We start from the raw sequence: 15,545 nt of genomic DNA on the forward strand, positions 1-15,545 counted from the left end.
TTGTGTCTGCCTCTTTCATTTTCTCAATCCCCCATCACCCCTACTCAGGAACCAGACCACTCTCTAGCCGCGCTGGACGTGGAAAAGAGAGAAATATTTATAAAATTTGATGGCTTTTTATTTTCAAAAAGTTACAGAACAACACAAAACTTAGTGATGTGCTATTTTTTCTGGTTCATTTAATTTCAATAGCATAATGCCAAGCACCCTTCATATACCATGACAGACCTATTTGTTAAGCAAGTACCATTTCCCTACTCCCAACAATGAAACCACTTCCTCTGATTCATTACCAGGGATTAAGGTGAACTCATATTTTTAATATAAGTTGAGCAAGCTGTAACTTGACTGTGACTCAAGTGTAAGTGGCAGAACATGAAATAGAGGATTGTATGTTAGTATGGTACTCAATTATCTATTTTAAGAAATGAACAGTGGCATTGCATTAAAATGTTCTCAAATATCACCTAGCGAGCACAACTGTGTCCTTCATGAAACATAATAAGTAAAAATCTCAACTGATAAAAAACAATAAACTAGTAAATGGCTACTACGTCTTAGAAGAAATGCTTTTGTGTAGGGATACAGAAATCCAAGCCCTCAGCCTGATTTCACCACTTACTCACTACATGATCTTGGGTAGCACATACAGACTTACTAAACTGGGTCCTCATCTGTAGGTATGGCGATGTGGCAATATGTCTTAATATTTGAACTTTTATTTCATAGTTTCCAAAGTCATTTCTTATATATAATATTGTTGTTTTATTGAGCCTTTAAATGATCCTGGAAGATGGGTTTGGGGGGAAAGTGGGGCAGGGAGGTTCAACAGGATGTTGAAACAAGAACTGTGAGGTGAAGGAAAATGGGTAGCCTTGTAGGAAAGTATGGGTCACTCGGATAAATGGACTAGCCCTGGACTCTCTCCAAGGTAGGGTAGCTCGACCAGAGTCTCCCACATTCAGCTTGGAACTTAAAACGATTCTGAAGTGCTCCTAGATCAGTCCTGTGTCCTAACTCCTGCAAATCCTGAGGATCTGTAACTTAGATCCTCAGGATTTGCAGAGATTAAACTCAGTCAGAGATGCTCACAAGCATATAGGAAAACAAGACTGCGACAGACTGGCAGCACAGAAGCACTAAGGTTGAACTTCTTTTTTTTTTAATATATTTTATTGATTTTTTATAGAGAGGAAGGGAGAGGGATAGAGAGTTAGAAACATCGATGAGAGAGAAACATTGATCAGCTGCCTCCTGCACATCCCCTACTGGGGATGTGCCCGCAACCAAGGTACAAGCCCTTGATAGGAATCGAACCTGGGACCCTTGAGTCCTCAGGTCGACGCTCTATCCACTGAGCCAAACCGGTCAGGGCCCCAAGAACTTCTTATATTGGAATTCTCAGATACAAAACACAAGGTAGCTATGGATTAATGATTAAAGAAAACCAAAAAAATCTCAACACGAAATTCTGGATAGTGTTAACCTCTGTAGAGAAAGCAGAGAAAGAAATAGCCCAGAGTAGCTTTACCAACCTAGCAATGCACTAATATCCAAGTTGGTTGGAGAGTCCCTTTGCATTATGCTTCACATTTTCTGCATATTATGCTCATTCTTTATATGTATCAACTATTTACATAATGATACTTTAAATAGCGCACTTCTCTTACATTACCCACATCCATTTTTGCCACTCCTTTTAAAATTTCTCCTAAGCATGACAGGACAGTTTATAATTTTACAGTATTTCCATCTAATGTATGTCAGCATGTTACTTTTCCATCAATATAAAACACACATATGCTATATACACTTACATCATATAGACTGTGATAATGAATGAACCAAGAATTATAACTCACCTAATGTAAGCCTATGGAGCAAGCAGCAACTCACTTCCTGAATTTTTTCATTGACAGGGAATGCTTTCATGGCTTCTACCACAATGTTGTAGCACCTGACATTGCCACTCATGAGGACTTCAACATTGTTGCCTAAATTTAGAGAAATTCTAATCATCATTAAGGTAAGAATATTCCCTTGGAAATACACATACCAAGACTTCTTACATAAACTGTAAATCTATGGCAGCGTAATGGCTACATTTCCAAATTTAAATACCATGTTTTGTCAAATAGCTATAAAAATACTATGCTGTTCATTGCAGGTATAATAGGATTTAGGATTCATCTCTAGCATTAAAGGAAAGTTGCTTTATGCCTGTTTTTTGGCTTAAAGACTTAAACAAAATAAAGGGAAAATTGAGAGTGTTTGTATATAAGTATAAAAATATAATGTCTTGGCCATAAATTTCTCAATAAATGAATTTAGGGCCTATTCCCTAATGAGCCACTAGTATGTTGGATAAAGGCTTTTAACTGTTCCTTTTCCTCAAATCAACAGAAGAAAAATGAAGATTCCATTCCATAATTAAACAGCTAAAGTCAGGTATGATCAATTTTCTGTCCATTCCAGAAGGGCAGCAGATCAGCCAGGGTGTAAAGCAATAAAATCAAGCTTTCTGAAGGCTGCAAGATAGATGATGAAAAGGATGGGGGACGGGGAGGAGAGGCAGCATACTAAAATATATGACTAAGGGACAAACACTGGTGAACCAGAAAGGAAGGAAAGAATCCTCTGGGAAAGGCAATTAATTAACAGAGAGAGGGAGTGGGTGAGCAGAACATATATGGAGAAAAGTATGTGTCTGAATGAAATGTTGACTATTATTAAAACAAACATAAAAAGATGCTTGCAAAATATTTTTATTTCTTTTTCAGCATAGCCAAACTAACCATTTTCCTAAAACATATATTTTTATGTTTAAGTTGTACTAAAAATATTAAGTATAGAAAAACATGTTAAAATGAAAGAAAAAATGGCCTCTTAAAAACAATTTTCTGTATTTACTCAGAAGAGCAGATATGATTTTCTCTATGACTCAATGGTAAATGTCTTCCAAGTACCATCAGTGTTTAAAACACTGACTTTTTAAATTTGCTACTTTTTTTGACCTTTACATTATGAATCCACACATTTTCCCTGGGGTTATGGCAGATGTGGGTGGGAAACACTGAATTTCAAAAGCAGCCAGCCCCAAATCTATAATAATAAAAGCATAATATGCTAATTAGACCAGATGTCCTTCCAGACAACCTTCCGGTTGAAGCCGGGGCTGCGAGGGAAGCCCGGGTCCCGGGTGCCAGAGGGAAGTCGGTGCCGGCAGCCAGGGGAAGGAAGGTCTACTCTTGTATGAATTTCATGCATTGGGCCTCTAGTAAATAAATAAATGTATAAATATAGCCAAGGAAAATTAAAATGAAGAGTATATTCAGTTTGTTGACAGTGGGTGACTCAGAGAAATCTAAAAGTATGTCTGTTATCTATTATTGCTCAGCCCCATCTACTTCCAAGTGTTTAATTTCCTATGGATAAGAAAATGATAGATTTTATAACCATCACAAAGAAAGGGCTTTCTTTCACAAGGGACCTGGGTTTTTACTGAAGTCTCACACCTGCAGATTTTCATGTCTGAAACCATGCGTGCATATTTATGTAAAATACCATATATATGAAATACAAATTAGGTAATAATATGGTCAATGTTTTTATAACACATTATATAACAGGGACTAGTCTGCATTTTTCACATCATTTAACCCATTTAATCCCCACAATTTCACTCATGTGAAGATGAAAGTATCCTAATATATAAAAAGCCAGGGGCCATCACGACCGAAACAACTGGATGGACAACCGAACACAGGCTGCATGGGGTGACCAGGCTGGCAGGGGGGTTAACGATGGACAACCAAACAACTGAACAGCAGGCTATGTGGGCGACCAGGCCAGCAGGGGGGTTAGTGAGGGATGACCAAACGACTGAACAGCAGGCTGCATGGGGCGACCAGGCCAGTGGGGGGTGGGGGTGGGGGGGGAGCAGTAAGGGGCAATTAGGCAGGCAGGCAGGTGAGCAGTTAGGAGCCAGCAATCCTGGATTGTGAGAGAGATGTCCAACTGCCGGTTTAAGGATCAGGCCTAAACCGGCAGTTGGACATCCCCTGAGGGGTCCTGGATTGGAGAGGGTGCAGGCTGGGCTGAAGGGACCCCCCTCACCCCTGTGCACAAATTTCATGCACTGGACCTCTAGTTACTAGATAAATGCATGTGTATGTCCTGGATAAACCCTCCCAGGTAATACCTGAAATACAAAATGCTCATGCACTTACAAAAGTAATAGAATCTGAAGCATTATCTGAGCCCATTGACAATCACTGGTAGCATCCACAGCAAATTAATGTTTTATCTGTACTTTTTTTGTGATTTCAAAACATCAAAAAATGGTAAACAAGATCACAACAAAGTTTAAACTCCTTCCTGTGGCTGTTTGGGTCCTTTAAGATCTTTTTATGTCTCTATTCTCATCCACTGACTCTTATCAAGCCCTGCCACCACCTCCATTAAATGACACATGAGCAGACACTCGAGGCTGTGCATGTACATACACACACACATACACACACATGCACACACATGCATGCACACATGTACACACTCTGAAACACACAGTTTACTGAGCTGCTTTTATCTTCTTAAATGCACTGTGCTCTCTCTTGCTCCGGCATCTTTACACTTATCACGCCCCCTCCCTCTTTGCCTACACCTCCACTTCCCCTCACACCTCCCTACACACAAAAAAAGCTCTTCTCATCATTCAAGTCTCTGTTGAGAGATCATGCCTCATGCTCTGTTTGTTCTCCTAATCCAAGGTACTTCAGCCAACTCTTGCCTTATAATTCATTGCAGTCACCTATGTACTTATCTATATCTCCCATAGTACTATGGGCTCCAAAAAGGCAAGAAATATATTTATATTTTCTATTACAGTTTTCCCTATATCAAGCCCAGAGCCAGCTCCAATCTCAATAAATAAAAACCAATGAAATAGCATAAATAAATGCATGGGTTCAACATCCATAAGTTTCTATATAATAAAAATATTTTTAAAACACACTCAGGAAGGAGAATATTATAATTGTTCACACACAAAAAAAGAAATCATGTATATAGGCTACTTACAAGGACTTGCTAGGGAATGTAAACAGCACAGTACATATAGCACAATTTCCTCCTCATCTTTAAAGTTTTTTAATGCAGTTAGCAATGTCATATAATCTTTATTCTCGACAAATTCAGTCAGTTGCTCCTCTGAAACTGAAAAATGAAAGGCAAAATATTGAAAAAGCTTAAAGATGACATGAAATTTTTAATTACTCAAACATATAATATTCATGATAGTTGTATGAGACACAATAAATACAATAGATATACGTTTATATATATCAGCAAAAAGCCCTTCCTAAAATTTTATAGTGGGGAAAGAGCTATTGAGATTAAAATAATTTTGTTTTGACCTATATTAGTTTCTCTGTAATTTGAAATGTAAAGTGTTAGTCATCAGTTCTCAGAAAAACAAAATTATTTACAGTTTATTTGGGGAATTTGGGAGAATCCTAACCAATGACTAATAAAGATAACCTATGGGAAGTAAACATACCACAATACTGAAAAGGGAGTGGTTAACTGTAACTGTTGAAGGATAGCTCAGCTAAATCTATCAGTTCAAGAGGAATGAACTTCAGCAAATGACAAGTAATTAGACTTTCGAACACTGTGTCTTAATGGTCTTGATTTCATCAGCGATCAAAAATTATCATTAACTTTCATAATGAAAGTCTCTTGATCAAGCCAATGAGTTCCATTTAGAGACGCTTTATTGGGTGGGAACTTCAAACACATGTACAAAAATCTGATTTATCCAGACTGAGCAAAGCACTGACAAAAATGTTAGAAAATGCAGCACTCTTTATGATCAGTGTTACTTTTTGTTTTTCAACTTTTTACCAATAGCCCATATAATATAATGTGAAATTCGGTTCTTCTAATAAGTAAGAAGTATCATGAACCTTTCATTTTGTGGAGCAGCTTCCACAGCATACTTTCAAATTGTGGAAAGTAACTTTCCAGGTGCCACTAAGTCCTGGAGATACTCCTTGGAAAATCTGGCAATTTTCCTACTCTACATTGACCACATAATACTGTCAGCACTGTCGAACTTTCTACTGAATAAGATCTTGACATTCCCTGGTGCCTCTCCGTATGTCATGGATGGGTCCCACATGCTGGTGAGAGTGTGATGTTAGCCCTTCTTCCATGAAGAAGAATATTCCCCTAACACAGAAGATTGCAGGCCCTATACGACAATAAAACCTCAAGCGGTACTTTGCCCAATTCTTAGCAAGAGCCTCGTTGCAAGATAAAACATTTATAGAAGATAACCCAAAAGACATGCAGTTCTTCCATTCATTACTCACAGCAAATTCTTCTCCCCAAGCATGATCATCTTGCAGGCCCATGCTGTTCTGACTCTTGACCGAGTGTCTTTCACTGAAATACATTTTGTATCCCTTGCATATTGTGTGTGCTTTATCATCTCATCCAAGGAAACTTTTGGGAGGATTTCTCAGGTCTCTCATGAGACCCATTGCCTGTCCCCATAAATGGGTTTCCTTTTATCTCAAGTAAATTTGTAACCAATGATGTTTACCTCTTTCCTTTGCCAGAGAGGAAGCAAAGAGCCAAATTTCTGGTCCAATACTTTGCAAATGCGCAGGACCTGAGGTAGGTAGTAAATTTAACCTACCATTTTCATATCATTTTCCCTTCACCCATTTCCTCATCATTTTTTTCTCTAGTGTATATAAATACATATACGCTATTTAAAGTCCTTCCGGAATGAGATGGAATTCAGCAGTATAAGGTGATCTATCCTATTCCTGGAGCTGCCAGACGCTAGAGTGGTAAACTGATAAGGACACAGGGCTCACATAAATTATTCTCATCCTAAACTCCCAGCACAGTCAGCTCTCATAATGATGCAAACGCTGCTCTCAAAATATAGTGGTAAATTGAACTGCAATGGTGGCAGCTAGCTGTGTGCCCTCAGGCAGGTTGCTCATTTCACCTGATCTATTTCCCCATCCAGCCAGTGAAAGGACCAACTCTAAAATTACATGGTAATCTCTGTTATCAATCTCAGTGCCATCTGATAAGAAACATATTGGACTTTTTCCTAAGGGGCACTTTGTAAACTTCCTGAGTCTGTAATGCAGAGCTGTTACCAATTTTTAAAATCTCTGGTGATGACTCAATGTCATAAACCCAAATTTAACCTATGCTTGTCTTCAGTTTTATTTTTTCTTTCTTAACACCTACACATTTGGTTTGCAAAGTGAACCTTATGTCTTGTTAAGCAATGGAAGAAAGTGTACTATGATTACATAATTTACAACCCATAAATAAAATTCATTCCACAAAAGCAAGCAATATTTCTGAATGAACCCCATTACTTATCCAAGACTGACAACTCTTACTTCTTAATAAATAGTACATATCTTCTTGGTATCATAATTATATTCTACTTTTCCCATTATAAACCTTTTTCTTATATAAATTTCTTATATAAAAATAAAGAATTTGGCATTTTAAAATACCTCTCTCAAATAGCACATGTAAAGCTTTGCATCCAAGTTTCTGGACCTCGTCATTGGCTGAAAACGTTTTCATGGCATCAAAAATTAATAAGAAAATATCGCTTTCTTCATCCAATATCAGCAAAGTGATTTTACCTAGAATGAAGAGAACAATATGTCCCAAGTAAACAGCTGCTTTAACATTTAATGTGTTAATTTTAACATGAGGACTACAAATGGTTTGTGGGCTTTTTATTTTTGATAAACCACAAAATTACCCCAGATGTTAGACCTACCAAGCTCTACCATCTCTCTAAATAAATCAATTTCTAGTACACTTTACTATGCTATTCCCAGTCAATACCTGTAGCCAAGACATCTTGCCTTCAATTCCTGAAACATATTTCTATCTGCCTCTTAGACAACACTATTCAAATATCCCAGACATAGGCTACTCCTGTTCCCTATCATCATCAATGATACCATCACCCAACAGTTACCCAAGAGAGAAACCACCGGGTCATCTTCCTTCTTCACATTCCCTTCACACTCTCTGCCCAACCAAAGAATCAACTCATTACCAAGTCCTTTGAATCTATCTCCTAAATATCTTGAAAATTCCTTATGATAGGGCCCTCCATGCCTATTGTGTTCAGGACCTCATCATCTCTCGCCTGGAATGCAAACACAATTGCTTAATTGCTGGGCTTCGCCCAAATTTCTACTTAATTTATTCCTTGAATGATATTTCTAATACTTTCTACTGAATAAGATTTTAATATCCCCTGGTACTTCCCCTTATGTCATGTGATATTTTGAAACAGAAATAGAAATAGACATATAGAGCTTCAAGTATAAACCTACAGAACCAGGAACTAATAATTCAATTATTTCATGCATAGTGGCCCTTTAAATAACTATCTTACCTTTTCAAAGGGAGGGTATTCAAGTAAACTTCTTGCTGAAACTGTCGAAGGCCTTATCATACCCTTCAGTCTGATAAACAAGACTCTTCACAAACTGGCTGCTTTATTTCATAAGCCCCATGTCTCTCCATGCATTGCTGACTCCAAACATGCTAAACTCCTCACTGATCACTAAACATTTTCTTTTATATCCCTCTTCACTTGCACTGACTCCTTGCCCTTTCCCACCACCAACATGCTCCTACCATAATTCAAGAAATAACACCAACAATACCTACCTATTCTGTCAATAAAAGCAGTAGTCCTGGAATGAAAGTGGTTTAGTAGTAGCAAACCCTGTATAGTATACAGCATGTTAGATACGGTTGAAGCACTTCCTGCTACCATGTGTAAACCCACCAGAGCCCCACAAGGTAGGTGCAATCCCCATTTGAGAGAGAAGAAAACTGAAGAATCTTGAGAGGTAAATCAGCCGAGTGACTTTTCCCAAGGTCCAGCAACTAATAAGAGGAAGGGCTGGATTAAACTTGTGCCTGTCCGTGGTCTTAACTGCTACAAATGAGTTTAGCTGCTCTCTTCTCTGTATGCCTAGGCTGGTTTTCTTCATATCCATGTTGTAGGACTTTTCTTACTAAATTGAAATTGCTTATTTAAATACCCTTGATGTCTCTGCCTGTGCTGTCCGTTCAGTACCCACTAAGCACATCTAGCTTTTTCAACTCTAAATTAATTAAAATTAAATAAAATTAAAATTCAGTTTCTCACATTCTAGATGTTCAACAGCTACCACGTATGGCTACTAGCCATGATATCACAAAATACAGATATTCAACATTTCCTTCATTTCAAAATGTAATACTGGACAGTGGTGCTGAGCTGTCCAATATTTCTATGTTGTAGGAATTCTGCCTTATCTCTCTTGTAGTTCTCCAGCACAAAGGAAGTGCCCATTAACTATTAAATCAACTCACTAATAAGCCAAACAATAAAAATGATTCATAAATTAACCTTTAATAAGTATATGGAATAAACTTTAAAACACATTAAAAACTTGCCTAACAGGGCAAAATTATGAAAGTTATGTGGAAGAAATTAAATTGACTAGTCTTTTCAAAACACATGGCAAATTTCCTAACTGTTGGCACACTGCTATATAGTCTAGTGTTGGTAGATTTTTTTAAATTCATAAACCTTCAGCAGCTTCCTGTTCATTGCCAAAAGAGAATGATCACTCTCCCCTCAAAAAAAGAAAAAAAAGAAGATCCCGAGGATGAGTTTAAAGTAAATCATGGCTGAGATTCGTTAGAAGGTTCCATTACACATTTTAATAAAAGGTTGTGGTGAAGTGGTGAGTACATTCTGGCCTTTCCTCTCCCTCTTCCCTCGTACTCTGATCTTTACCTCCTTTGTTTCTTTCTCTCTCTCCTTTTGGGTCCTCATGACTAAGGGAGTCCCACCCACAGGTCCAGCCCCTGTGGTGCTATTCTCACAGACCTCTCAACTCTGCCCTAGCTGTTCTCTTGACCTAAAGCAGCCTCCACCACTAGGAAGGAAATGCCTCCCTACCCTTCCTGATTTGCTTTCCTGTACGCAGCCTTTCTTCTCAGAATCTCCTATCAGAGCAGGCGTCCATCGCAGCAATGAGCACAACTATTTCAAAATATCGAGTCTTTGTTTTCTGATCCAGACAGAAGTTTCCTCAGTGAAAGAACCTGACACGTGGAACCACACCCTAATTCTGTTACTTATGGGATGAGGCAACCTCTCGGTGCTTCAGTGTTCTTTTCCTAGAAAACTGAGATAAAGTACCTGTCTCCAGAGATGTGTTCAGGAGTATGTTTTGAAATTTTATAAGTGAAGCGTGGCATCTATCAAGCACTCAAGAAGTAATGCTATATATTTTTTAAGTATTACTATTATGTCATATTTTTAAAATATATTATATTATTATATTATAATATATATTATATTACATTATATTATATTACCCTATATAATAAAGAGGTAATATGCAAATTGACCATCACTCCAACACACAAGATGGCCGCCCTGATGTGGACACAAGATGGCTGCCACAAGATGGCTGGCAGGGGAGGGCAGTTGTGGGCAATCAGGTCAGCAGGGGAAGGAAGTTGGGAGGGACCAGGCCTGCAAGGGAAGGCAGTTGGGGGTGATCAGGCCTGTAGGGGAGGGCAGTTAGGGTGACCGGGCTGGCAGAGGAGGGCAGTTGGGGGGGACCAGGCCTGTAGGGGAGGGCAGTTGGGGGCAACCAGGCCTGCAGGGGAGGGCAGTTGGGGGTGACCAGGCCTGCAGGGGAGGGCAGTTGGAGGTGACCAGGCCTGCAGGAGAGGACAGTTGGGGGGAACCAGTCCTGCAAGGGAGGGCAGTTGGGGGGGACCAGGCCTGCAGGGGAGAGCAGTTGGGGGGGACCAGGCCTGCAGGGGAGAGCAGTTGGGGTAGAACAGGCCTGCAAGGGAGGGCAGTTGGGGATGACCAGGCTGGCAGGGGAGGGCAGTTGTGGGCGACCGGGCTGGCAGGGGAGGGCAGTTGGGGGCAACCAGGCTGGCAAGGGAGGGCATTTAGGGACGACCAGGATGGCAAGGGAGGGCAGTTGGGGGCAACCAGGCCTGTAGGGGAGGGCAGTTGGGGGCAACTGGGCTAGCAGGGGAGGGGAGTTAGGGGCGACCAGGTTGGCAAGGGAGGGCAGTTAGAAGTGACGGCGCCAGCAGGGGAGAGCAGTTGGGAGCGACCAGGCCTGCAGGGGAGGGCAGTTGGGGGCAACCAGGTTGGCAGGGGAGGGCAGTTGGGGCAACCGGGCCAGCAGGGGAGCAGTTAGGCATCGATCAGGTTGGCAAGGGAGTGGTTAGGGGGTGATCAGGCTGGCAGGCAGAAGCGGTTAGGGGCAATCAGGCAGGCAGGCAGGCGAACGGTTGGAAGCCAGCAGTCCCAGATTGGAGAGGGTGCAGGCTGGGCTGAGGGACACCCCCCCCCCTCCCAGTGCACAAATTTCGTGCACCGGGCCTCAAGTAGTTATAATAATAAAGAAAAAATACAAGTATTGACAAAGACATAGAGAAATTAGAACCACTATGAAAGACAGTCTGGCAGTTCCTCAAGGGGTAAAACAGAGTCATCATATGACCCATCAATACCCAAGAGAAAGAAAAACACACATCTAAATGAAAACTTATACACAAATAATAGCAGCATTAATAATAATAGCCAAAAAGTAGAAACAACTCAAATATCCATCATCTGATGAATGATAAACAAAATGTGGTAGGTATATCTCTACAAGAAAACATTATTCAGCAATAAAAAGATATAAAATGCTGATATATGCTACAAAATGGATGAACCTTGAAAACATGCTAAATTAGAGACCACATACTGTCTGGTTTCATTAGTAGGAAAAGTCCAGAATAGGCATGTCTATAGGAACTGAAAGTAGATTAGTGGTTGCCTAGGGCTAGGGAAGTATGAGAGAATAAGGAGTATCAAAGAGTACATGGTTTCTTTTGGGGATAATAAAAATGTTCTAAAACTGATCGTGGTGATAGCTGCACAACTCTGTGGATATACGAAAAACTACTGAATTGTACATTTTAAATAAGTAAATTGTATGGTCTGTGAATTACTATATCTCAATAAGGCTGATAATGCACACATAAAGATGTTTCTAACACATTTTTCTTGTGAGAGACAAAAAATTAAGAACTAATTTTTACTGTAGAAAAGCTACTAAAATATTAGATTAAGGATTTATAGATAAAGAAAATACCATAAAATGCGAAATAAGAAAACATGACCTCGGTGTCAGAGGCACATTCTCTTTTAAGAGATAAAAATAAAATTATATCATCCTATCCTATCTAATAAAAGGGTGATATGCAAATTAACCATCACTCCGTCGCAAAGATGGTGGCACCCATAGCCACAAGATGGCGGCATCCAGTCATCTCAGCCCCACCAGAGTCCCCCAGTCCCGGGGGGAGGAGGGGGGGGCCGCTGAGGGCTTCTGGGTAGTGGGCACAGAGCAGCGTGGGGGGATAGGGGATGCTTGCATCGTCTCCCCGGCAATGAGGCAAGCGTTCCACACCCGGCCGCAGATGGGCATCTGGCCAGGCCGGGGCGCGGATGGGCCTCTGGGCCGTGGAGAACCTCTGGGCAGTGGGTGCGGAGCAGCCAGGCCCCGCAGAAATCTACTGGTGCACGGATTCGTGCGCATGGCTACTAGTATTATATTATATTATACTAGAGGCCCAATGCATGAAATTCATGCAAGAGTAGGCCTTCCTTCCCCTGCTGCCAACACTGGCTTCTCTCTGACACCCGGGACCTTGGCTTCCCTCTGGCACCTGGGAACTTGGCTTCCCTCTGGCCTCCAGCAGGCACCCAGGATCGAGGCTTCCCTTGCATCCCTGGCTTCATGCAGAAGGTCATCCGGAAGGACGTCTAGTCTAATTAGTATATTATGCTTTTATTATTATAGATTATATTATATTATATTATATTGTATTATATAAAATATACTAAAGATACAATGAAGAAAGATATAATAATGACAAGGATATGTTTGGACAACAAGCTAATGGGAATATGAGATGTGGGACCAGATCTTAAGAGTCAAGCTAAGGCTAGATATATAAATTGGGATGTAGTTCTATATAAGGTAATATGTAAAGCCAAGATAATATGTGGGATTTGATAGAAAAGGTTAGAGAAAAGAGATAAGGAAAGAAAAATGAAAACAAAGAATTTGAGGATCATCAATATCTAGGTTATATTATGTTATTGTACTTTAAAACATTAAAACACAGCAAATGGTTTAAAATATTAGTTAAATGAGTCAACATTAAAAATATATGTGTATATATTACCTGAAGTTAGAAGGAGATCTAAGGCCTTCAGTCCAACCATTGACAGATTTATACTGGCATTATGAACTGTAAGCATTTTAATAATCAGTCTGTAATTAAAAAGAGAAATTGAGATCAGTGAAATATAATACCCAGGTGTTTGCTTTTTTTAGCTATTGTTTTTAGTCACCTATATTTTATTCATCTCATTGTATTTCATTCCCTATATTGAAGTTCATGTATTTTTTTCTTCCTATAAATCTGAGCAAGGCTTATGACAATTCAACAGGGAATCATTCTAAGTCTCAATATAGAAGTTATAACTTCTTCCTCAAAATATTCAAATTTAATTATTAATGATTTTCTATATGTAAAATATGAAGATTTATATGCATCGAGATCAAGCCCATTTTACATGATATAAAGTTATGAAATACATGTAATGCATATTGATGTCATAAAATATAGAGAAATGTTCTAAAGATATTAGTTTGTGTATATAAATTAAGAATCATTTAAATATCTAAATTATCGATATTCAAAAAAACTAATGGTTTATATTAGGTCTATAATTTAAAAGTTCTATTTTTTTTAAATATATTTTATTGATATTTTACAGAGAGGAAGAGAGAGGGATAGAGAGTTAGAAACATCGATGAGAGAGAAACATCGATCAGTTGCCTCCTGCACACCCCCCACTGGGGATGTGCCCGCAACCAAGGTACATGCCCTTGACCGGAATCGAACCCGGGACCCTTCAGTCCTCAGGCCGACGCTCTATCCACTGAGCCAAACCGGTTTCGGCTAAAAGTTCTATTTTTGAAAAAGAAATTGATAATATTTTACAATAGAAAGTGAACCTAGGATATCAGTAGTATTCAGTAAGTATTTATTAAATTTGAGTCTCTGAGTTATCAATTCTAAAATACGCAATCTTAGGGAGGAAAAAATGGCGGCAGAATAGACAGACATCTCCCAAGCCTTGTCCTGGAGCAGATAGAAAGAACAGCTGAGGGTCACACAGGGAGTGTTTTTTGGTGAGTTGAGGGACAGCTATACTCCAGGAGATGGTGGGGGACTGCTGGACAGAGTTCCCCTGACCGGGCAGCCCCCACTGCTGCTGGGTTCCCTCCCAGAGAGTAGACTAGAAGAAGCAGAGGAATGCATCAGTGAGCTAGAAGACAAGATAGAAAAAAATACACAAGTAGAGCAACTTCTAGAAAAAATAAAAATAAAAACAGGAGGAGAGCCTAAGGGAACTTTGGGACAACACGAAACAAAACAACATCCACATAATTGGGGTTCCAGAAGGGGAGCAAACTGAGCAAGGAATAGAAAACCTATTTGAAGAAATAATGACAGAAAACTTCCCTGATATAGGGAAGGAAAAACCCACACAAATCCAAGAAGCTCACAGAGTCCCAAGCAAAATGAACCCCAAAAGACCGACACCAAGGCACATTATAATTAAATTGGCAAACACCAACAACAAAGTAAGAATCTTAAAAGCAACAAGAGAGAGACAGAAAGTTACCTACAAAGGAACCCCCATCAGACTAGTGACTGATTTCTCAACAGAAACTCATCAGGCCAGAAGGGAATGGAATGAAATATACAAAGTCATACAAAGGAAGGGTCTGAATCCAAGAATACTGTATCCAGCAAGGCTATCAATCAAAATTGAAGGGGAAATCAGGAGCTTCACAGTCAATAAAGGACTAAGGGAATTTATTACCACCAAACCAGCAATGCAAGAAAGGCTAAAGGGTCTGCTGTAAAAAAAAAGAAATAGGAAGCGAAGAAAGAACACAGGGGTAAAGAATAAAAATGGCGACAAATATGCACCTATCAATAATAACTTTAAATATAAATGAATTAAATGCCCCAATCAAAAGACATAGGGTAATGGATTGGATAAGAAAACATGACCCATATTATCTGCTGTCTACAAGAAACCCACCTCAGAAAAAAAGACACAAATAGATGAGGGTGAAGGGATGGAAAAGGTTTTTCAGGCGAATGGAAATGAAAAAAAAGCTGGGGTAGCAATACTTATATCTGACAAATTAGATCTCAAAGTGAAGGACATAACAAGAGATAAGGAAGGCCACTTTATAATACTAAAGGGAGCAATCCAACAAGAAGAAATAACTCTGGTAAACATATACGCACCCAATACAGGAGCATCCAAATACATAAAAAAAACTCCTGGAGGATATCAAGGGAGA

General features: G+C 39.6%; 1 protein-coding gene across 2 annotated transcripts in view; it reads right to left on the bottom strand.

The window, feature by feature from the left end:
* Positions 1-15,545, bottom strand: part of LRRK2 (leucine rich repeat kinase 2) — a 151,883-nt gene that overhangs the window by 125,504 nt on the left and 10,834 nt on the right. For both annotated transcript variants that reach the window (XM_080663052.1, XM_080663053.1), the window contains exons 4-7: positions 13,339-13,427; positions 7,554-7,688; positions 5,080-5,214; positions 1,863-1,994 (exon numbers count right to left, since the gene is read on the bottom strand). In XM_080663052.1, coding sequence (XP_080519178.1) covers positions 1,863-1,994; positions 5,080-5,214; positions 7,554-7,688; positions 13,339-13,427 — 491 coding nt within the window. The remainder of the gene's footprint in view (positions 1-1,862; positions 1,995-5,079; positions 5,215-7,553; positions 7,689-13,338; positions 13,428-15,545) is intronic.

The sequence above is a fragment of the Plecotus auritus genome (genome assembly GCF_963455305.1).
Source record: "Plecotus auritus genome assembly, chromosome: 3".
Lineage (NCBI taxonomy): Eukaryota > Metazoa > Chordata > Mammalia > Chiroptera > Vespertilionidae > Plecotus > Plecotus auritus.